The sequence below is a fragment of the Dromaius novaehollandiae genome, chromosome 13 (genome assembly GCF_036370855.1).
Source record: "Dromaius novaehollandiae isolate bDroNov1 chromosome 13, bDroNov1.hap1, whole genome shotgun sequence".
In the NCBI taxonomy this organism is placed as follows: Eukaryota; Metazoa; Chordata; class Aves; order Casuariiformes; family Dromaiidae; genus Dromaius; species Dromaius novaehollandiae.
The window spans coordinates 6,030,659-6,054,195 of NC_088110.1; the positions used below are offsets into that span (position 1 = coordinate 6,030,659).

Consider the following 23,537-nt stretch of genomic DNA (forward strand, 5'->3'; position numbering starts at 1 on the left):
AAGAGAATCCGTTCGTTGTGTAGGAGGGTTTCTTAGGCGCCCTCTGAACTAGAGTTATCCAGGAAACTACTGGCAATGAGTGATTGCACCCAACCTGATCAGTAGCGTTTGTCGCAGTCTTTCTGAGATATGAACTGATAACCCAACAGATCATCTCCCTGGCTTGCCACATGACTTACAGTATCATGTAGCTGCTATTCATCTTCACAACTTCCTGCTCAGCAGAAGATGAGAACAGTATTATCCATAGTTTGCACGTGGGCAGCGGATGCACAGAAGACTATGGGATTTGCTCCAAGGTCATGCTGTCTGGCTCAGAGTTGAACCACTTAAACACAAGACCCTTCTCCCTCATTCTTATATCTAATGTATATGAATATATTTTCCCCTTATGGTTTAAGCTGGTCTCTTGGTTCCCAACTTTGAAGCGGTTTCCTGCTCTTCCATGGCATGAATTTTTAACTCATCCATTGAAAGCACATGGGCTTTTCTTAGCAAGCAAGTGAATCTACAAGCTTGGAAAGGCATGTGAACCAGAGTTTGAAACTCGGCCAAACAATTTGTTCTGGCTTTAATCAAGATGTCGTCTTTTAACTTCAAATATCATTTTTTTTTAAATCCTGTATCAAAACTTCTAGTGTGACACTATGAAATCAGTAAATGCTACCAGTCATTCAACTCGGAAATACTTCAAAGCAGTCTGAGTGATAGCCATTATTTTATTTTTAAAAATACTCATCAAAGTGATGCAGTTAATAAGATGGCAGAACAATATTAATAGCAACAAAGAAATGTGCTGGTTACATTTCAAACTTGTAAAATCCCACAAATTCTGCTACTGGTTTTCCAAGTGAAGTTTCCCTTTTCCTATTCCTGTACTGACACCTTTAACACTTCCTTTCTCTTTCTTTTTTTTCCTTTTGTTCTCATCCTAACTAGTAACTTAGTCTTGCAAATGCTACTTTTAATGTACTCATTTGATTCATCCAAAACGTGGTGTTATATTGCACCCCCGAGGAAACAGTTACATTGGTGGGCCAGATTCTCGTGCCGACGGTCCCGTTTCAAGAACCTGTCCTGATTCAGCAGCACACTTGAACTGTGTGTTGAAGTCTCATTAACTTCAGTGGCTCTGCGTCTAAAGCCGAGCATGTGATTATGTGCATTCCTGAGGAAGGGTCATAGAGTTTTATCTTATTCCATAAATATTTCATTGGAAGCCAGTGGAAGTGCTCAGGAGTAACGTTCCAATGTAAATAAGAGTTTTGAAATCTTGTCCATTTATTACAACAATCACCTTCCAGTTTTATTGTGTACTATGACTGTATTTAAATTTATGTAGTAGAGGTACTCGGACTATAAAGATTTTCACAAGTGATGATTTCTAAATACTCGGTAGCACCATTTTTAGAATCAGTAAAGAGAATTGAAGCCATATATTTTACAGTGGATAGATCTGTTTCTTGTTAGAATGAGATTATTAAAGTTTATTTTATAATTCTAAAGATGGGTAACTAGCAGGGAGGGGCCCACCTGTTGCTTTGGGTGAATTCATCTCACCTCGCTTTAGGCGTCTCCAGCACAGAGAACTGATTTAGTCTCCCTGGGGTCTCCTCCTAGTCAGTAGAGCAAAACCGGCACTTTCAAGGTGTCAGTGCTCCGATCGGTTTTAGGCATTGATTTTAGGATGAAAGGAATCGTGTTATAAAGTGCCTTTTCTTGCTATTAGAAAAGGATTTAGGGCCGATAGCAGTTGCCCACACATAAGGCATTTTCTCTTGTTTGGGATGCCCTGTGGTACCTACCTGGCCTCCAGCTGCCACCCCGAATGTGCAAAAGGCCCGTGTCCCATGCGCATAGCGTAGATGCCCCGGGGGTCTGGGATGTTACTAGAGGCCTCTTCTTCGGCAGCTGAATCCCGGCCAGATGCCTCCCCAGATACAGGTGCTACCTTAAGGTCTGATAAATCCTATGTCTGGCCAGACCAAAAAGTGGTAATGTGCTCTCCAGAAAGAGGACTGTCACAGAGAAAACGATGGCAGCAGCTCTTAGTGTTCATATTGAGCAGGGACAGCTTGACACCAGAGCCCAGCGGCTGGAGTGTTTAGGCAAAGAATGGCAAACTGAGTGGATTGATTCGCAGTATCGGTTCAAGGTCAGAACTTCCGCTGCATAGTACGTGCGGAAAACAAACAAACCCAGTAATAATAAATCTGGGAGAGAACTGTGGTACTGAGGAAGGTGAGGCACTGGTGTTTGGCCAGTGGAGAAATATCAGAAAAGGCAGAGCAGGACACATCAGCCAGCTTTCTCCTCCTGTCTCCCCACGTAGGGCCGTACCATCAACTTGACCCCTCTTATCTTTTGGTTATCACCCCAGCTCTGCTGCATCTTGCTGCGTTCTCCTCCGCTGTGAACGGCCTGGCAGAGAGTGAGGCTTCCCTCGGCACACCAGCGGACGCCGGCGTCCTCCCCTTTCTCTCATGCACTGATACGCCAGCAGCCAGCCAGCAGGTCGGGACAGATTTGTACGTTTATGCACAGATTTACCTCTTAGACAATGGTGTCATAAGCTGCTTTGTGGGTTGTGTGTCCCCTTTTCTCTGCTGAATAATTGAGTAATTTCTGTTCTGTGGGAAATTCCAGCAGTCTGAGGAAAACAAAATTGAATTTAGAAATGTGAAAAACAGCACCTGAGGTCCCTAATGGTGCAGAGTTGCTCCCTGCCATCATTTAACATGTCACTGGTTATTGCTGGTCACTGGAAGACAGATATTCCTTGCAGGGTCCTTTATGAAGCCGGCTGACATGGCACCATTTGGATACCTGGAAGCAATCCGTGGGGAAGCAGGCCCTTTTCTAGGATACCTCGGGAGCCACATTTTAGGTACCACCAAACCCATGGGAGAGAAATTCCTTATGCTTTCTGGTTACCTTGCAATCATGCTTAGCTCAAGCCAGATCAAAACAAATGCACACGCAAGTGTTTATTTATAACGTCCAAAAGAGGTGGCACCATTACAAATATTTATAAAAGACTTGGATGGGAAAAAAATGAAAGAAAACCACACGGTTTATCTGCTTACGCTGATGTTAAATCTGAAAGCTCCCTTCTCCTCTCCCTGTATTGACCAGATCTGCCACAGACCCTCGTTGACCTGGACAGCCAAGGAGTCTCTCTTCCCACAGGCACCGCGTCTGCAGCGGCATTCGTCGGCGAGGCCCTTTCTTGGTGTGGCCCATGGGCTTCCAGCTCCCCCCCCCCCGAAACCTCCCCCAGCTTTTCTGGAAGTGGTCTAGACACTTCTCCCCTTATATTTATGAACTGCCTGATTTTTTTGGAGATGCAAACACGCTGGGAGGCCAGGTGTGAGCTCCTGGTACAACAGGCCTGGTAACAACTCTTTGATTCGGTAAGGCATAGAGTTTCCCTCACATGGTGATCCAGAGTGTGTGAAAAGTTTTTATGCAACAAATCTCATAATGTGTATCAGTCTGTACATAGGCAAACATCTGTAAACGGCCCTTACAAGGTGGTGAATCTGAGCTGGCATAGGATGCCTCAGCATAGTAATGCATTAGGATAACCAGTCCCCCAAAAGTCTTTGAAGGAGACCACAGCAAATGTTCTGGCATGCAAAAATGGTGAATGGGTTGAAAAGTGCTGTTCTGGGAGCAGACAGATTTGAAGACTGATCACAGATTGAAGATCTGCCACACCTACTGTGCGAACACACTGGAGCCATACGCCAATGGAAACTTCATTTTTTTCCAAAATGAAATTTAATCAGATGACTCATTCCTACAGAAAAATACTCAGCGATTTTTTTCAGCCAGTTCAGACTGACTTTTAACTATTTGCCAGTTACAGAAAGTTACTCAAACAATTTTCCCATTTACTGTCCTCTTTCACTGTATTATGCACGACTTCCAATGTACATTCTTGCAGAGGATTAAAAATACGTTATTGACTCGGCTCCAAAAGTCCCTGCCACGCTAGCTGGAAGGGCTCCGCGCTCGCTGGCTTCCCTTGAAACCTCTTGGCTGCTGGGCCTGCCCTGGTAGTGGCTCTTCCTGTCTCTCTCCGAGAGCGCTCCGGTCCCAGACCGCTCGTTCGCGGCTGAAGCGCAGAGCGCTCGAGCAGTCACCGCCTCCGTCTCCAGCCTGCTGGGGATTCTCGCCAGATGGCAGGGGCTGGAGCAGCGCGTCTTGGCGTGCAGGAGCGGTTGTGGCTGATACGTTGCTCTAATAGTATCTCATGAGGGGCTTTGTCAAAGAAGTCTGGAGGTGGTGTCAACCACTTCTCCTTTATCGAGTACCGAATGGGCATGTTCTAAGAATTCCAGTAGGCTGGAGGAAAGGTTTTCCTCTGCAGAGGCATCGTGCTTGGTCACTTTCACGTCGCTTTATGTGAACGCTTCAAATCTTTATTTTGAATGATCAGTTAAAGCAATTATCCTGGTATGCCAATTATCCTGCAGTGACCCTTATTCCCACTTCTGCTGCTGCTGGGAAAGAACACGTGTGAGTGTGGAAGTAAGTGCAAGGCTCGTTATCTTCCTGTCCGTCGGATTAGTAGCTGACTTTACGGAGCAAGCATATTTTTGTAAGCAGTTCAAACACTTCGTTCTTTCAAGAGCTCCTGGATGATTACTGCAGCTTTTGAGGGCTAAAATTGTTTAAAGTTTGTATTTGTGGTGACTAGCGCACACAGGATAGCCAGGGACCACGCAGTTCTGGTGTGTGTCTTATAACTTGTTAGGTGGTGTAGTACATAAGTGCTATCATTATTGCGGTGTTAGGACTATAGCTCCAGTATTTATGCTCGTGGATCGAACAGTGTCTCGATAGCAAAAGGATCTCTTACTTTACGCAGCCCAAGATGTGATATTGTTTTGACACAGAATTTAGCCGTTTTGCATTTGAAAATGTATTTAACAGATGAAGAAGAGATTCTCATGTGTATGGATGATATCGTACACAGTTTCCATGACTTTTTCCAAAAGAGAAGCTAATTGGCCTTCTTTAAAATGCAGGACAGGGAGGTTTGTTCGGTTTGGTTTTCAAATATGAAAATCAGTGTTTAGGAAATAGCAGTAATCACTATGAGTTGGTTTGTGCTGCAGAATTTTGCACGTGCAGTTACAGTAGTCTGAAACATGTAGCAGTGTTATTGCTCAGGACCCTCTCAGGAAAGTTGTCTTGCTCTCACGTCCTGCCTTGTAGAAAGATGCAGGAGCCTCCTCAAGGCAGGATATTCCTCTCTTATGTGCACATAAATGATTGCATTGAATAATGTTTTGTATATAGTCCCACATGTATTCCACCCTTTGAAACCTGGTTATAAATCACCTTTATAAAAGTTTATTGTACCACAACAGATCTATCGTCCCGAAATAACTGACAGACAATTTCAATTTCAAATCTTTCATGATACTGATACCCAAAAGCACTGTGACGTTACCAATTTTTGTGATGTTATAAAGTTTTTTTTGAGGAGCCAGTGAGATTTTAAAGATCTGTGTGTGGGGATGGAGCTTCTGTCTGACTGCTCAGACCCTGGCGTGCCTGGTCTCGCTCGAAGACGCGGGGACGTTCCTCGGGCACTTCAGCCCATCGCCAGCCTTGTGATACAAGGAGGCCTTCCAGGTGCTGGATCATCTCCATCACGCGCTGCCTTTACGGGTCCTCTCCTGCTTCCAGCCCCTGCAGGACGCAGATTTCCCCGGCTGATCCTGCTCTCCCGGGCTGGCCGCTCTGCTGGGAAGGGGGGGCCACCGTGGCCAGTGCTGCGCGGCACAGCTCCGGAGCAGGGCACGAAGTCGCGGTGCTGTCGGCACCTGGTAATTTTGATCTCCCTTTGGTATCGGGTGCATTTAGGATTGCAGTTCTGGCACGGAGGAGGTGTCTCAGCCAAACTGAGCTACTGTTCATCTGCGAACATGCTTTCATGGGCACTGTGTTTTTCTTTTCATACCTGCTAATGTGATATAGCAGGGGCTATTCTGTACCGTGTGCGCAAATCAAAGCGAAACCTGGCAGGCAGCCGGGGAGCCCTGCCACGCGTCTCAGCTGCTCTCAGCGCTTGCAGGCTGCTCCGTTTCCCCAACTTTGCTCCTGCGCATTTTTCTCCCAGCAGCTTGGAAACAGGAGTCTTGTGGTCAAGAGCTTCCTGATGATTTGGCCTAGAGGTGTAAACAGATAAAGTTCATTCACGAGGGTTTCTTGTAAATAAGAATCAAGTTTGCAGTTCCTTTTTTTTTTTTCCTTCTCCTCTCCCCTCTGGTATTTCAAAGACAAAAGTGCCAAACTCCTCCCTCCACAGGTGGAGTCAGCAAATTGGCAGGGACATTAGAGACTTACTTTCAGGAAAAAGGGGGAAAAGGGTTTTTTTCTTTCTTTTTTTAAACTCTGAGCACCATTACCCCTCACCTCTGAACCAAGAAAGACTTTACGTGGTGTCATAATTTAGCAAATTACTTCCTCAAAGGAAGGTCAAACATTTTACCATTCGATCAATAGGAAGCGACTTACAAATCATGTGTATTGATCATCGTAATCATTCAGAGGAATGTAGGGCAGACACTAAAATCACATGCACTTAGTCTTAATTGCCCACATTAAAGCAATTATGCCCCAAAACTGTCATTGTCTAATGCTGTGCACACTACCCAGTGTGGTAACTTTTAGCCATACATATTTAATCATAAATCAGCCTCTTTGGTCTGTTGCACTGAAGACCTACAATATTGCTGTAATTATGCAAATAAAACTGTCTTTTTTCATCAGCGTGTAAGATCATGTTGCTTTTGGGAGCCGAGAGGAGGAAAATAAGCCACTATATTAATGCAGCTGGTATTTAATACACGTATTTTACAGCTGTGCTATGTGCTCATGACACAAGTACTCAAAGTGACCTGAAATTGCTAATGAACAGAGCGCCTTTGTAAAAGCAGTCACAGGTCAAGGACTTGCAGATAAAACTTGTTGAGCAGTATGTTGATGGTGGGCTTGTGTCAGGAGAGTGCTATTTATTTGAGGATGTTTATAAACATTGTTTTCCAGAAGATCATTTCAGCTAAAAACGTCTCAGACAAATACCAGTTTAGTAGCGCTAAAGTAAATGTTTTCTGATCTTCTAAACATAAGGTGGGTGCCTAGTTCCTTATGTCAAGAAAGCCAGTGTATAGTCTCAGGAAGGTTTTGTTTTGATTTATTCCCACAGCCTCCAGTCGGAAAGGATTGGGCAGGGATTTTTGCCTTGCACCCTTACATAGATGATTTCTAAACAGATCTGAAAAAAACAATGATCCTTGATATGTTAAGTGCCTTATATTTTGCAAGCAAGAGTGATTGAATTTACAATATTACCTAGCAAAGGACAGCCACATGTGCCCTTCGCAGGGAATGTGATCTGAAGTCCCTTAAAATAGATGAGAGCTTTTCTCTCAGCTTCCAGGGCTCAGGTGTAGGCCTCAAAACAGGTACAAGGGCCTTGGAAAGCCGCATGCGTGTCTGATGGTCAGCATTAGGTTCTGGCCAGCTTCACGTGTGTGGTGCGCAAGCAGCCGGGTGGTTCACTGCAGAATGGGTCTTGGCAAGGAAAAAAGCACGAGACGGGATGTTAAGACGGACGGGTAGTGAAAGGATTGAGTTTCCCAGTGCTTCATCCAGAGCCTGCTTTGGATGCGTGACCCCCTCTGAAGGCCCGCGTCGCAGGCCACGCGCTCTGGCTCGCGTGCAGCAGGCGCGAAGGGAGGGCAAAGCGGGGCGTCAGCGCAGCGAGAGGGCAGACAGGCCGCCGTGGCTCCCGAGCGCTTCTCCGCTACCGTTTCCTGCTGCTCGGCGCTTTCCTGGAGCCCAGATACCACATCGTTTCGGTAAGTGTTCGTCGCTACCTCAGCAGCTCTGCAAACTGTTCTCACTGCAGCTTCCCAGGGCTCGGCGCTGGCCTGCCGTCGCGCAGGGCCTGCGATGCCGCTGCGAAGTCGCAGGAGGTAACGAGAGAAGCTGGCTTTCCGTCGGCCGGCTCCAGCTAAGCACGCAGGCACGGGCCCCTTCGCTGGAAGAGCCGCGAGCTGCAGCCCCGGCAAGCTACACCCGCTGCCCCGGAGCTGCCGGGAACAGGACGTGGAGGCGAAGAGCTACATCGATTCAGTCCTGGGAAGACGCTGGCTTCAAATCTCAGGCAAACTTATTTAAACACGTTCTAGAGGCTGTCAGCAATGTTTCCGACCTTCTGGGGTCCCAAGCTATGGAAAGCATAGATATTGCATGTATCGAAAGCAATGCATAGAGCGTAAGAGAGCCTGTTGGTCACGTCTGTGCGCAGGTGAGCAGCGAATCACAAGTAATTTAGGGCATTTAAAGGGGAAGAGGTAAGTCATTTCTCTTAGAAATCCCTGCCCCCAGAACAGTGAAGCAAGCGTTAAGCAGTACTCAGAAAAGAAACCCCCAAGCTGCTTCAGTAGAGGAAAAGGATGTTAAATGTATATGCTGAAAACCGTTGCATCAAATCCGACCAGAGCACTGGCTGGGTTACGGGGCAGCGTTGGAGGTGGTCAGTCTGCGGGGACGTCGCCCGTGTCTCCACGCGTGGCCACGTGGCGAGGGGGTGCCCGGGGTGAGCGCTCAGGATCGCCAGCGGTTCCCTTCGCTCGTTCGTTCTTTCAAGCAGCAATAAAGTTGTTTGCCCGGGTCCTTTATGAAAGTTAAAATTGGTTTGTCATTTTCTTTTCGCTTCTCGCACCTTATCTGGTTTCTGCATTCTTCCCACTTCAGTAGTCAAAGTGATTGAAAGCTGAAAACTGAGCAGATCTGTCCCTGCAGCAACTTTCCTCACATTTCTCATTTACTGTTTTATCAAACAGGCTCTTTGTCTCTGCCGTCCCCTGATGTTGCCTCTGTTACACGGAGATATTCTTCAGGTCATGGGGGTTAAAAGGGGGCTAAAAAGGAGATCATATTGGACTTGCTTTACACAGACATGTAGCATTAGACCCAACGCCCAATAGAGGAAAGATATACTACTCCTATTTGATGAGCAGCAGGCCAATAAATTCATTAATCATCATTTTATGCCTCATCAAACACTTCCCAAGTTCCTCCATGGGAGTTATACAAATTAGCCACTGAAAAGGCAGTAATTTTAGTTTAGCTAGGTAAGTGCTTTTTGATTGCCTTCCTGAACAATGCTTCCCTTGACAAGCTAATAAATCAGCCCTTTCTGAATCAGAAGTGCAGCAAGTGCGAACAATAACTCCACATAGTTTCTCCGCCGATTTCGGCTGGAAGGCCTAAGAGGATGATCTGGGATCAAAGTCTCGTACTTTATTGCGGAGCGAAAGCTTCCTTTATGAAGAAGAGCTACAGAGAAGTGAGGGAAGGGGGGATTTTTAAAATCAATTAATGAGCAGAAAAAGTCCTGAAACAAAAAGGGGGGCTCAGCCCGGGGCTGCGCGGGGCTGCGCGGTGGCGGGGGAGGCCGCGGGCCGCCGCGGAGCGGCAGATCACCGGGACGCGCCGTAATCGAGACCGCATTTCATCTGCGACCAATTGATTCCTTGAGTGTTTCAGGTATTTTGTAGCGTAGGTTCAGATGTGCCGGGTGGCTTTGCAGAGGGAAGCCTTGGGGCTGTGCTCTCGTATCTTTTTTTCAAATTGCTGCCTTTGACAGTATCATTTTTTTTTAACTTGGCCGTAAATCATTTCACTAATCAGCTGTCACCAGCCGACATGCATACATTGGCATTCAGCCGGGGAATTTGTTTTGGAAGGCCTTTAGCAACAAAAACTGTGTTTGTATCAATAACCGTCTGCTAGTGCCGCGCAGGCGGGTGCCGAGCGCGGGGGGGGCACGGGGGGCAGCGGCCGCGGCGCCCGGCTCGGTGCGGGGAAGGGGAAAGAGCACCCACTGCCTCGCGCCCCCCGGCCCCCCCCCGGCGGGGGTAAAGCCATTACCTGGGGCACCGGCCCTGCGCGGCCCCGGCTGCGCGGCTTCCCCCTCGCCCGGGCCAGCCCCGCGGTACTGTGGGCGCAGCGTCGCCTCGCCTCTTCGCTCGGGCTCCTTCCAGCCCTCGCCGCGTGCCTCTGGAAATGGCTGGGCGCGCCGGGAGCCGTTTCCCTCTGCTATCTCGGGACCTGGTCCAGTTAAATAAGCGCGCGTTTACACGGGCACCCGCCAGGCCGGAGCGCGCCGGGCTCCGCGGTCGCCTGGAGCAAACGAGAGCCGGTTTCGCGGGAGAAGAGGAGTCCGGGCGCCCCGCGCCCCGCGTCGGGGCGGCGTCGGGCAGGATGCGGCCCCGCGCTGCGCCCCGGAGCCGCGCAGGTCGCTCCCGTCCCCCGCTCGGCCGGAGGCGCGTCCCCGTCGGGGCCCCCCCGTCGCGGGGCCGCGGCGCCCTGGGGCTGCGGCCGCCCCGCAGAGCGCGGCCGGGCCGCGGAGCGCAGCGCAGCGCCCGCCCGCCGCAACGCCAGGGCTCCGCGGGCGCGCAGCAGCCGCCTCCGCCGGCCGCGCCGTCGGGCTGGGCCGGCGCCTCCGCGGGGCGAGGCCTTCGGGCGGCGGAGGGCGGCGCGGAGGCAGGGCCGCGCAGTTGCGCGCCCGCGGAGCTGCGGTGCAGGAATGCGGGACAATGCGCCATCTGTCACCGCGCCCGCGGCCGGCGGCGCCGCCGAGGGCGCTGATTTATGCTGAGTGCGCCTGAGAAGAGCCCGACGTAGACTTTGTCTTTCTCTGTCAGAGCCGAGTAAAAAGAAACAGCTGGCCTGAATTTTTAGCACCCATAATTAATTAAGAGCTTCATTCCTGGGATTTGATGATTCAATAAAGCAAGACCCTTATTCCCCTATGTGATTCCAGTGAATATCTACTCCACTCCAATCCTTTCGGGTCCCAAGATAGGGCAGATTAACACCCTTTTTCTGTGGGAGAGAGAGAAAAAAAATGCCTCAAGATTGCATCTGAGGCGCACACAAAAGGTAAATTCAAAACTGCCACTTGTTCTCTGCAAAGGCTCCTTATTCCGCGCTATTGATGTATTTGTGCCAGGTTTTAAAGAAACCAGAGGGGGGACGAGGAATTAACATATTGCTCATTTGGAAAAACAGCCGGTTCTGTTTTTGGTAACACTTGTTCCCGCGCCAGCCGCAGATGTCCTTACTAATAATCTAGGCAGGTCATGTAAAGCGGGGAGCGGGGGGGGACCGCGCGGCTCTGGCTGCTCCGCGCCTTGTCCGCCCGCGCTTGGGCCGCTCGGGGCCGGGGGCCCCGGGGGTGGCGGGTTCGGTCGCTTTTCATTCGCTCGTCCTTAACCTCGCGCCCGTCTGCGCCTCCCGGGCCGGGGCGGAGGGCCGGGGCCCGGGCGCCTGCGCTTCGTCGCAGCTGCAGGACTCGGGGACTCCTGTCCCGGTGGCCGCCTCCGAACCCGCCGCCCGTGTGGGTCCCCCCCGCCCCCCCCGGCGCGGAGGGGCCGCCCGGGGCTCGGCGAGCAGAGCAGAGATGCCGCTCGCCCCCCTTGCCGGGGTGGGCGGGGGGGCCGGGACACCCCGCAGGCCAGCTACGCCCCGCTGCGCGTTGCGCGGAGCCCCGGCCCCGCGAGGTGGGGGGGCTCGTCGGGCCCCCCGGGGAAGCAGCGGCTGCGGGGAGCAGCGCGGGGTCTCCGTCCGGATTTGTTGTGTTTTTAAGCGAGAAAGGGGCGCAGCGGGCGCGGGCTGCCCGCGGGCGGGGGGGGGCGGGGGGGTGCCCGAGCGGCGGGGCCGAGGGGCCCGGCGGGGGCTGCGCGCCCCCGGCTCCGCTGTTTTCTCGCCGGGCGCAGCGGCCGCTGCCTGCGGGGCCTCGCCGGGAGCCGCTTCCCTCCGCGGGGCGCGGGCGGCTGCGCCAGGCCCCCTCGACGGTTCCTTTTTTTTTTTTTTGGGGGGGGGGGGAGATAGTTTGGCCCATCGTTTGCTGCAGAGCGCGGCCCGTCCGCCTCCCCCCGCCACCTGCCCCCGGGGGGGCCGCGTCCTCCCGCGGGCGCGGAGCGGCGCCGCGCAGGCCGGGCCGGGCCGGGCGGCGGGGGGAGACACCTGCCGCCGCCCCCCCCCGGGCCTCCGCCCGGGCAAGCCTTAATTGCCAGCAGGCGTTATTTTTATTTTAAGATGATCCTCGATTTTTTTTATTTCTTTCCCCAGCAACAAATTAACGTGCCAGAGGCAAAAAGGGCGGGCGCTGCCCCCCCCCCCCCCCCAATCTTTTATAAGAAGAAAACGAAAAAATCGTGCTTATTTTAAAGGCAGACTGTCTGGTACGTCTGCCGTTGCGGAGGGAAAGGGCGAAGGATAAAATCGGTGTATGAAATCGATGGGGCTACAATAATAGTTCAGCTTTAAAATAGGCGACGGGCTGCAACCTAAAGGAAATGGCTAATTCCCTTAGGAATTTATACATCAAACGAAAACGGTATTGAGATCGCTGATAGACCTATTCAAAATAGCCCTTATTATAAGGAATAGGGCTTCTGAACGAGCGAAGCTCCTAAGCTTCTTTGCAAAGTAGCTTTTTTATATAGATAGGAAGATCAGCCGGGGAAAGGTAGAGCGACAATTAAAAACAAATCCGTAGCGAGATGAACAATTAAAACCTATTTATTTTGACACAGTCGTTTAACTGCGGGACCTGTTGTCTCTGGGGCGCTGTCGGGGGGGGGGGGTCGTGTCCCCCCTGCGAAGGGGGCTCGGAAGTTTTACCCGGCTCCAGGCACATGCAGCAGCCCGCCCTGGCCGCAGGGGCCGGGAGGAGCGGGGCTGTCGACAACCCGCTGCGGCTCCCTGCGACCCGGGGCCGCGGCAGCGCTCCCCGTGCGGGCACCAGCCCCGCGCCCCGCGCCCCGCGCCGCACCGCGCCGCGCAAACTTTCGTGCCTTTGAAACACGGCAGGTGAGCTCAGCCAAGCCGCCTCGCCCGCGAAAAGACCGCTTCCTACGGCTCTCCCCGACTGCAAAGAAAAGAGCCAACGGAGGAATCCGAGTGTTTTTTAAAAAGGCATTTATAATTTATAAAGTGACAAAATAACATACTATTATCCCAGGAATATTTGATTTCTTTACACATTCAGCTCGAAACAATTTCGATTTTGAAACCAGATTATCTACAAAGACCGTATAACCCAGCGAACATTGACTGCGTCGTTAAAACATAAAATACAAACTACTATTTAAAATCCCGTAAAATGTAAATACGCATGAATAAACCTGTTACAGCTAATAAACGGCTCTGACAAAGTTGAAGAGATTACAAAATAATCATCTGGCTTCTTTAGGGGAAAAAAGCCCCACGAACGCGGCGGCGGGGTGGCGCGGTGCCGGTCCCTTCCCAGCCAAGCACCGGCGTCGCGCGGCTCGCGCACGAGGGGGGCCCCGCGGGAGGGGGGGGGGGGTCCGCGCAGCGCGGAGGCGGCCGCGGAGGGGAGGGGCGGGCCGGGCCGGGGGCCCCGGGGGCTCCGCGCCGCGGCTCGGTTACCGCCGCCCCGCGCGGCTCGGGTGCCGGCGGCGCCTCGGCGGCCGGGGCCCCGCGGCCCTCCGCGCCCGGCTCCGCGGTGGCGGCCGCGCTGCTGCTGCGCGCGCGGCGGGCGGCGAAAGCCGGGCCGAGTGTGACACCTACCTGCGAGCGCGGGGAAGCACCGCGGGCCCCGCTCCGCGCCCCGCTCCGCGCAGGGCGGCCCGGCCCCCGCCGCCCCGGCCCGCGCCCGCCCCGGGCGGCAGCACCTCGGCGGCGAGGGCGGGACGTGGCAGAGAGGCGAGCTCACGAGCGAGGTGCGGCAGCTGCTTGCTCCGCGCAACCCGCCACGCCGACCGCGAGCAGCTAGGGGAAAGGACGGGCCGCGCCCCGCGCCGCCGTTCCCAGCAAGCGCTTCTGTGTCTGCCTTGACTCCAGCCCGCAGCGACCAAAGCGCCGGCGCCCCGGGTCCCCCCGCCGCCCCGCCCGGCCCGGCCCGGCCCGGCCCGGCCCGGCCCGGCCGCTCTCCGGCACGCGGGCAACGGCGGCAGGTGCCGCTGCAGGGGCCCGCCCGGCGCTGCGCTCCCCGCTGAACGCCCCTGTCTGCCCCCGCAAGCTGCGCACGTTTTTGCCCGTTGCGGAAAGAGAGGGGTTTGGATTCTGTTAAAAATCTCTTTTAATTAAATATTTGCTTTTTACAAAGGCGACTGCAGGTTTTGTATCTAATAAGTATAACCTATTTCCTTTTTTTTTTTTGCGTTAAACTTTCGCTCACACCCAAGGGAAAAAAAACCAATAGGCATAAAAAATTAAATTAAACTTGTATATATATATTTTTAAAACTATGAAACAATTCGGAAAAGGACACAGAAATGTATATATTTATATTACGAAAACAACATTAATGCCTGTACAGGTGTCTTGATTTCATAATTTACTTCAAAGATACTGTATTATCAATTTAAATACAAAAAGCTACATTAAATATACAGGATCAGATTTAATACAAATCTCTCCTCTTCGTGTGTGAGAGAGCGTGCCACTCGCTCGCTCGCTTTTCGCTCGGTTAAGACCTCCGCGAGCGGCTCCCGCCCAGCCGTTTCCACCAGGCTATAAACTTTTGAGCAGTGTGGGGGGGCGCTGGCCTTTTTCTGTTTGCTTTGTCCCTCTTTTGGTAGCGGAAAAATAACTGCCCACGCGATCCGTTATTCCTTTCAATAAATTAAAAGCGAGGCGACCCGCCGCGCAGTCCCGGGGGAAGCCGGCATTAAATGCTGGACATACCTTTCTTCGGCTCGTAGGGCGCGTCCGTGCAGGGCTCCGCCGGCGCCTGGCTCCGCGTCGCCTTGGCCTCCTTGGCCAGCGCCTCGGCCCGGCCCAGCGCAGCCTGGCTCAGTCCGTTGAAGGGGGCGGCGGGGGCGGCGGCGGCGGCGCCGGGCAGCGCCCCGAAGGCGCCGTAGTTCGTGTAGCCGGGGTAGAAGGGCGCCGTGTAGTAGAGCGGCCGCGGCAGCACCGCGCCGTTGGGGAAGGGGCACTGCGCCGGCGGCGAGCGCGGCCGCGGGGGCGAGCGCGAGGGGCCGCCGCCGCCCAGAGCCGCGGGGCCGGGGGGCGCCGCCTCGCCGCCGCCGGGCTCCCGGGGGCCGCGGTCCGCGGAGGTGGCGATCTCGGCCAGCGACCACAGCTTGGGCTTGGCCAGGGCCGCGGGCTGCGGCGAGTGGATCACCGAGGCGCCGGCGGGCGGCAGCGGGTGCGGGTCGGCGGCGTGCGGGGGCCCCGCGGCCGCCGAGGGCGGGCCGTAGTGCGGCGGCTCCTCGCCGCCCGCCGCCGGCGGCAGCCCCCGGGCCGCCGGGCAGGGCCCCAGCGGCGAAGAGCCGGGCGCCTTGGCGGCGGCCGCCGGCCCGTCGAGCCGCTCCTCCGCCGCCTCCTTGCAATCCGAGTCGCTGAGGCCGCCCTCGGCCTCCCTGGGGCTGGGGGTCTCCCGCAGGCGCTCGCAGCCCGCCGCTGCCCGGGGCTCCGCCGCTCCTGGGGGGGCAAAGGAGAGCGCGGTGGGGGGCGGCCGCGGAGCGCGCCGGGGCTCGCCTTGCCCCGGGGGTCCCGGTCCCGCTCCCGGGGTCCCCAGCCCCGCCGCCCCCGGGGGGGGGTCCCCAGCCCCGCCGCCCTCGGGGGTCTCCAGTTCTGCCGCCCTCGGGGGTCTCCAGTTCCGCCGCCCCCGGGGGGGGGTCCCCAGCCCCGCCGCTCTCGGGGGTCCCCAGCCCCGCCGCCCCCGGGGGGGGGTCCCCGGCCCCGCGCAGCCCCGCGGGCGCCTGCCCACCCTGCGCCCTACCTGCGTCCGGCGTGCCGGGGTCCCCCTTCTCCTCCGGTTTCTGCGGCTCGTCCTCGTCGTTCTTCTCCAGGTCGATGTTCTCCTCCTCCTCCTCGTCCTCGCTGCGGTTCCGCGGCGTCCAGGTCATCTTGTTCTCCTTCTTGAGGCGCCGGCGGGCGTTGGCGAACCAGGTGGAGACCTGGGTGAGGGTCATCTTGGTGATGATGGCCAGCATGATCTTCTCGCCCTTGGTGGGGTAGGGGTTCTTGCGGTGCTCGTTGAGCCAGGCCTTGAGCGTGGCCGTGGCGTCGCGCGTGGCGTTCTTGCGGTACGCGGGGTCGCCGTAGGGGTAGGAGCCGAGCGGCGCCGCGTACGGGTGGTAGCCCAGGGAGCCGGCCATGCCCGGCGCGTGGTCGTAGGGCGAGCCCTGCGGAGAGAGCGGCAGCCCGCCGGCCGCGCCGCGTGAGGCGGCGCCGGGGCAGCCCCAGCCCGGCCCGGCCCGGGGGGAGCGCGGCGGGCGCCGCGGCGAGGGGGCGGAAAGCGCGCGCGGGCCGCGGGGACCCCCCGTCCCGTCCCGTCCCGTCCCGCTCCGTCCCGTCCCGCTCCGTCCCGTCCCGTCCCCCGCGCGGCGGCACCGCGGCCGCAACCTGCCGGGCCGCACCGGGCGGCCTCTGCCCGGGCCGGGGGCGGCGGGAGGAGAACAGAAAGGAAAAGAAAACAGAAACGAAAAGAGAGAAGAAGAGAAAAAGAGGAAAAAAAAGATGAGAAAAAGGAAAAGAAAAGAAAAAATAAAATAAAATAAAATAGGAGAAACGAGAGGGCCGCGCTCTGCCCGCAGCCGGGCGCGGGGGGAAGCCGGGCACAGCGGCCTGCCTCTACGCGCTTCTCGCGGCCGCGGGAGGCCGGCGCGGCGCGGCGCGGTGCGGGTCCCGGCGGCCCGCGGCGGCGGAGCTGAGCCCGGCGGCGCCGAAGGAGCCTAATTATCGCCGCGCCGGGGAAAGTTGCGCGGCTTTAGCGCGTGGGCTTCTCCCATCGCCCGCCGCTGCCGGGTTCGTCTCCTTTTCGATCGGAGCGGTCAGACTGCCGCCGAATTAAGACTGCTCTTAAAAATTTTTTTCCTTTTTTTTGTCTTTCGGAGGGCGCGGAGCCCCCGGCGGTGCCCGCCCGCAGCCCGGCTCGCCCCAGCCGCGGCGGCGGCTCTCGCCCGCTGCCCAGCGCTGCCGGCGCCGGGTCCAGCGGCAGTGCGCGAACGCGGGGCGCAGCGCACGCGGGGTGCGGGCGAGGCGGCAGCCGCGCTGCCTTTTGTCCGCGGCGCCCCCGGCCGCGGGGCAGCGCGGAGGCCCCGAGCGGGCGGCGGCCGCGGGATGCCGCCGGCCCGGCCGCCCGGCGCTGCTCTTACCACGTAGGACGTGAAGGCGGCGGCGGCGGCGGCGGCCGGGTCGGTGCCGTACTGGAGGTGGGAGTTGTAACCCGGGGAGGGGGCGGTAAAGGCGGTAGATCCGGCATAAGGGGAAAAAGCGGAGCCCGAGGAAGATCTCCCAAGTTCATCGGTCCTGGGTCCGGAGATGACGCTGGTGCTGTACGCCGGGCAGGAGTAGAGAGCCAAGGAAGCTGACGGCTGGTACAAGTAACCCTGAGGATACGACATGGCCAGGCGCACACATATACCCGGGAGCCCCAGGCGCCGGGAGGGAGCCGCCGCGCTGCCGGGCTGCGGCCGCTGCGGCCGGGGCTTCGCGGGCGCCTCTCCGCCCTCGCCGGCCGGGCAGCGGCGGCACCTTGCCTCTGCGCCGGGGCGGCTGCTCCTCGCTCGCCTGCAGCCTGGCACCGCTTCCTCTTTTTTCTTCCCCCTTCCTTTCCCCCCTCTCTCTCACTCTCTCTCTCTCTCTCTCCCCTTTTTTCCTTCCTTCCCTCGCTCGCTCGCTCGCTCTCTCCCCCTTGCGCTGGGGGGGGCTTTTATTTTCCCCCTTCCTCCTCGCTCTCGCTTTCCGAAGGGTCCTGCCAAGATGCTAAGTTGGAAATTGCAGCTCCTGACGCCTTGTGCGCGGCCCGGCGAGGCTCCTCCTTCGCGGGGTGTTGTCAGTGGAAGGACTGGCAGGACCCCGCTGCGCGGCCGCGGCCGGGCCCAACCAGCGGGAGGGCTGCGCGCCCCGCGCCGCGCTCGCCCCCCCGCCCGCCCGGCCCCAGTGCGCCGGCTCCCGGCCGCGGTGCCCTGCGCGGCGGTGCGGAGCGGCTCCAACTTTCCGCATGTGCTAAATACCGCGCGGAGCCGCGCTGCGCTGGAATGCGAGCCAATCGGTATATGAAAAAAAATAGATATTTAACACGATTTATTAGCCACCCGTCTCCCTCCGCCCCCCCGCGCCCTGCCCCCGCCCCTCCCTCCGCTAAGTCCCTGGAGCCGCGGCAGCGTGGGACACACTGGTGGCGGGGCTGCGGGTGTGTGCGCGGGGGTGTTTGTTGTTTTTGCTTCTTTTAAACCGAACCAAAAACCCCAACGATTTTCAGCGGGGAAGCGGCGTGCGCGGCCGGGCCGGGCGCGGCGGGGATGGGATGGGCGGCCGTCGGGGGCGGCGGCGCCGGGCCGGACCTGTTGCGGGGCTCGGCGGGCGGCTCGGCGGCCCCGCGGGGTTTGGGTCCGGCCTGCGAGCGGGCGGGCGGCGGATCCAGCCTTTCCCAGCGCCGCTGCCGGGGAAGGGGGCTGCGGGGCGGCGGGCAGAGGTGGGTCGGGAGAAATCCTTCAAAATGAGGCTTTACCGGCGGATCTAAACAACGAACCAGGTATCTCCCCCCCGCCCCCCCCCCCGCACTCGTAACAGGGTAGAAGCGAAAGCAGATTAAAACCATATGAACTCGGGTAAATCCCCGCCGATCAGAAGATGTAATCGCCTTTGATTCCCCCAGATATATTTCCCACCAGGAACACATCCCGGCTTATCCCCCCCCCCCCCGGCCGCTTCCCCCGCCGCGGCCCCGGGCGCTCTGCGGCCCCGCTGCCCGGAGCCTCCCCGCCGCACCGGCACCGAGAGCGGCCCCGGCCCCGCACGGAGCGCCGCTGCCCCGGGCCGGGCGCGGAGGTGAATACTTGGCGCGGCCGCGGGCGGCACGGGGGCTCTTTTGGGTTTTTTTCCCCCTTTTTACCCCCTTTCGGGGCGCGGGCGGCTCCGGGGGGGGGTCTGCGCTGCTGCCGCCCCCGCCAGCCCGCTCCGCTCCGCTGCCGCCGGGACCGGGCCGCCTCCCCCCCCACGCCCCACGGGGGCGCCGCGATCGCGCGTGTCGGGCCGAAACCCGCCCGTGACCGTCGCAGCGCCAGCGCGGCTGCTCCGCGGCGCCGGCAGCGCCCGGCGGAACAAAGGTGAGCGGCGGCCGGGGGGGCGGGGGGGCTCCCGGCGAGCACGTTACGGACGTTGCTTTTTTTTCCTTTTTCTTTTTTTTCCTTTTTCTTTTTTCCGAGACGAGGACCGAGGCCCTCCCCAGGGCCGGGAGCAGAGAAATAAACGGGAAAGAGGGCAAAGAGGACAGACAGACCGCTGCGCCATCGGGTTTCCTCGCCCCCCGCCCCCCACAGCGCCTCCGACGGGCGGCGCCTCCCCCGGGGCGCGGGGGGGCCCCGGGCCGCGCTGCGGGCGGCGGCGGCGGCGCGGGGGGGCGAGCGGGGCCGGCGGGGCCGCACTACACTACCCACGGGCCCCGGCCTCGGCCCCGCCCCTGCCCGCGCGCGATTGGCTACGCGCTCGGCGGCGGCGGGCCCGCCCCTTCTCCCATTGGCCGCTGGGGCTGTCCCTCAGCGCGGGGGCGGGACGGGCGGGCGTGTGCGTGGGGAGGGAAGGGTGGCGGCAGGCGGCGCGGGGGCCGCCGAGCCCGGAAGCGGCGGGGGCAGGACGGCGCGCGGAGGCGCTGCGGCCCGAGGCGGCGGCGGCGGCGGCGAGCGGGGCGCTGCCAGCCCCGGGAGGCGAGGCGAGGCGAGGTAATGGGGAGGCAGCTCGTCCCGCGGGGACGGCGCGGCGCTGCCCCGGGCGCTCGGGCGGCCTCTGGCGGGCGGGCGGGCGGGCGCTGCCGGCCGTTGAGGCGGCGCCGGCCGTTGAGGGGGCGAGGCGGGAAGCGCCGCGCGTGCCGCGCTCCCGCAGTGGCTCCTGCGGTTGTCGAAGCGGCTCAGCGAAGCGCTGCGGGGCTGAGCGGCGCCCGGAGTGCCGGCGGCGCTGTGTCGTCGCGTCCCCCCCGCCCGCCTCCCCCCTTGCTGCATCTCTGTGTGGAAGCGTGCGCGGTTTCCCCTCTCCGCGATCCGCGCGGGGGCTGCCGGGGGCCGCGCTCACGCTGGCGCGCCGGCTCCACGCAGGTGTGCACTTCCCGCCGTTTTCGGCGGCGCGGTGTCGCCGCGCCTGTCACCGGGCGAGTCCGAGCCGTCGCTCCGGAGCTCCCGCTCCCCTTTCCTTCCCCGCTCCGAAGCTGCTGCCCGCTCCCCCGACAGGACCCCTCGCCCCGCGAGCGAGATCCTCGGGTAAAGTTCTGTGTGCTTAACGCTCATCTCACGTGTGCGCCGAACGAGTAACCGCTTCTCCGTGCCGCTTTGTTTGTAGGGAGAGGCAGAAGTTTTAGGCGCCTTTCCCGGGCGCCTGGCTCCTGGAGGAGGAGGTAAGGTTAGCGTCGTGTCAAGTTACCCTCCTCACTGCCGGTGTTCTGCTGGTCTCGCTTCTGCGTGCGCGTTTCGCGAGCCGCCGTGGGTTCGTGCGCGCTTCCACGCGCTGCAGCGGGACCCCCGAGCGCCTCAGTGCCGGTAGCTGGAGGACTCGGACGCCGCCAGGAAGGTGAGTGTCCGTCCAAGCAGCGTTCTCGCCGCATTATCCCACTGCTGTATTCCTTGCAGTTTTAAAGGAGCTGTAGATAATTCTTCAAGATACTGAAATATTTAGTTTATAGTTCTGCTGCTGTGGTTGTCACCTTCACTTTACGTCAAATTTGAGACTCATTTCTTAAGGATGTCTCTATTTTCTGCTTTATTTGCACATTGATAGCTCTGCTGAGTGACTAGTCACAGCAACTCTTTCCTCCAATAGAAGCATATTAAAATGTGAAAGCCTAAGACTAATCTGCTTTGCGGGACTTTTCAGTCTCTGCCTTTGATTACAGAGAAATAAGTTCATTTTAAGACTCTCGTTTCCTTGTTTATATAGTTCTGACAGTTTTATTAACAAATATGGGGCTTTGAGGATACATTCACTTCTCCTTGTATTTACTGAAGGTAGGAACATTTGAAGGTGTAGATATGGTCTTGTTATCAGGAGTGTGCTTTCTAGATGCCAGTGAAATGATGTAACTGCAGGCTGATATTAAAATCCCATGCCTTATATATTTTCATCATTATTTCTTAGAAGCTAAACTGTTAATACAATACAAGAAACATTTAGCATTCAGATCTGACTTAACGGTGGGTGGGATTTACAGGCTAGCTCTGCAGTTGTCATTTTATTTAAATTAAGGCTTGTGAATTTAAATTCAGCTGTACAAATAATTTAAAAATCACTATTTTTATAGCCTTCAGTCTGAAGGGCAGATCCCGCAAAGCTTTCTAAAATGGTCTTTGCTTACTTTAGTAGTCTGACTCCAGTAGGATTTCTGACATGAGTGAAACTTGGATTTGAGATGAGTGCACAAAATGTGGTGACCCAAAATGTAGCAATATTTGAACTTGCATATTTGTTTTTCTACACTGGTTTCATTTGCATAATTTCATTTAGGATGTGCAAACATATGTGGTACAGCGTAAAATAGCTTAATAAAATAGTGCATGAATGTATAATAGGGATCAGCTGTGAATATTTTCCTTCTGGGAAGGAAGGGGGGGCAGGGTGATCTTGAAAATGACAGTAAACAATGTATTTAAAAACATACAGTCATTGATAGTTTCTAGCTGCAAGTGCTATGGGTGCAGGTGGCTTGTAGTGGATGGAGTTAAACACAGGTATCTTGGATACGATATACCTTAATTAAATTACTTTAATAGCTACTTTCTGTTGAAACTTTAAAATCTAAGGATCCTACTTTTATTGCAGTCTTTAAAGATCTAATCGTTCTTGTGCGCGTCTGAGATATAAAACTAGTGCAAGGAAAGGCAACAGATTGGTTCCGTCATACAATTTTGTTGTGTTGTTTTTTTTTCCGAGTGTACTTAAAAGATTATGATGGATAATGCTGTCTTGCCAAAGAATGCCGACACAGGTGTTCATCATTATCTTAATTAAGATCCTGAGAAAATGTCATCTTTCGGCATGAATTATGAAGGGAGATGCATTAGGAGATCATTTCAACATTTCTTTTCTTTTTTTCAGGGGTAGATGGGACGGAGGCTGTTTTCTCAGAACACTTTCGATATTTCTTTATCACATTACTTCACCTTAGACACTTACTGATTAATTCTTTCCCCTCTTCAATTTGTGAGTGTGTTACAGAGAGGTACATACACAACTTCAAGGAGTGTCTTTTTTCTTTTTTTTTTTTTTTCTTGAAGACCAGCCCCCCCCCCAAATGCCCTCTGTTCTTTTTAAAGCTAGCTGCTATAAACAAATACTAAGATACGTTGTAGCAGAAGGTGACTGCTTAGAGGTGTTTTTTTGCAGCATGTTTAAAAGTATTAACAATTCACGTTAATAGCAGAACAAAACAAATGCATAGGTGTTTTATGTATATGAATGTACTTCTCTTCAAGCATGAAGAGAAAAGAGAAAATATTTTTCTATCCTCACCTTTACAATAACATGGAAGTAAAACTAATTCATGCGTTGGGGGGGGGTGTTCTTGCGCTCTTCCATTTAAATCAGTATGCTATTAGCTGAACGATAACTAAAATTGTGTCCCCAAAATATTGGCAGGAGCGTTACCAGTAAAACTTTGGGGCACTTACCTACAAATGCTTACTCATGGGTATATTGCTGTTGGCATCTAAGACAAGCTGCTTAGAGTTACAGGGTCGGTATTTGCAATGGCGGTGCCAGTGTTAGGTGGTTCTTAGAACAAGTGAATGTTTTCACAGAAGAGTTCTGTGAGAAGTTCTTAACTCCTCTGCTATTTCTACTGCCTGCATTAACTTGGTCTGAGAAATCTTGTTAGCACTCTTTCTGTGCTTGCAGTCTGAGATTTAGGTGTAAACTCATAGGCACCTGGCAGAACTTTTGCCTTTTCTGTATCCAGCAATTGGGTATTAGGTAGCTAAAATAGACTTTTGTCTTGTTTTTCTCAGCAAGTCCCTATATGCAAAATCACTTTTTGTCTACTAACTTGAAACTTGATTATTAGTCTTGGTTCTTTTTTAATAGATCAAATTACTTGTTTAGCGTGTGGAATAATACCATACAGAGAAGTGCAGCTGGCAGCCTTAAGCACATAGTTACTGTATTGGACATATATATGTAGCTCTCAAGATCTTGACAGGATCTTGGGAGAACCTGCAACTGTATTTAGGTTCCCTTGAAGGTTCCTTTAATTAACTTCACTGGTGCTATTTGTTTGCATTTGTTGGCATGATATGGACTAAGTTAAAATTGTCTTGAGAGTTTATTTTGCTTACAGTTCTATGGGCATATGCAGAAAATAGGTTTTCCTAATGGTTGGCTTTAATGGAGGGGAAAAAAAAAGAAAAAAGAAAAAAAAATCTCTTTCATGTCTGAATAAGTTTGTTCACTTAAAATGAGCCACATCTACCGTTAGCTGGTTCCTAGTTTTGAAAGAGGGGCACCACGGTGAGAAAGACAGCTGTGGCTCCCTGTGTTGTCTT

General features: G+C 55.6%; 1 protein-coding gene and 2 long non-coding RNA genes across 23 annotated transcripts in view; 2 read left to right on the forward strand and 1 right to left on the reverse strand.

Moving 5' to 3' along the window:
* LOC135329757 (uncharacterized) overlaps positions 1-6,785 on the forward strand; it is an 83,664-nt gene extending 76,879 nt beyond the window's left edge. For all 4 annotated transcript variants that reach the window (XR_010391385.1, XR_010391387.1, XR_010391386.1 and 1 more), the window contains 2 exons: positions 2,381-2,514; positions 3,136-6,785. This is a non-coding gene — a long non-coding RNA (uncharacterized LOC135329757). The remainder of the gene's footprint in view (positions 1-2,380; positions 2,515-3,135) is intronic.
* The window catches only part of LOC112984390 (uncharacterized), a 591,798-nt gene that overhangs the window by 554,064 nt on the left and 14,197 nt on the right, over positions 1-23,537 (forward strand). For 5 of the 18 annotated variants that reach the window (XR_003259466.2, XR_003259470.2, XR_003259471.2 and 2 more), the window contains exon 1: positions 20,112-20,574. The exons of 3 other annotated variants lie outside the window; for them this stretch is intronic. This is a non-coding gene — a long non-coding RNA (uncharacterized LOC112984390). 10 more of the 18 variants (XR_003259467.2, XR_003259472.2, XR_003259473.2 and 7 more) reach the window with 7 other exon arrangements.
* IRX5 (iroquois homeobox 5) lies at positions 2,963-18,084 on the reverse strand. The gene is made up of 4 exons (XM_064519508.1): positions 17,169-18,084; positions 15,791-16,196; positions 14,752-15,489; positions 2,963-6,185 (listed from the first exon to the last, which is right to left on the reverse strand). Exons 1-4 carry the CDS (start codon positions 17,415-17,417, stop codon positions 6,079-6,081), a joined length of 1,500 nt encoding a protein of 499 aa, XP_064375578.1. The 5' UTR covers positions 17,418-18,084; the 3' UTR covers positions 2,963-6,078.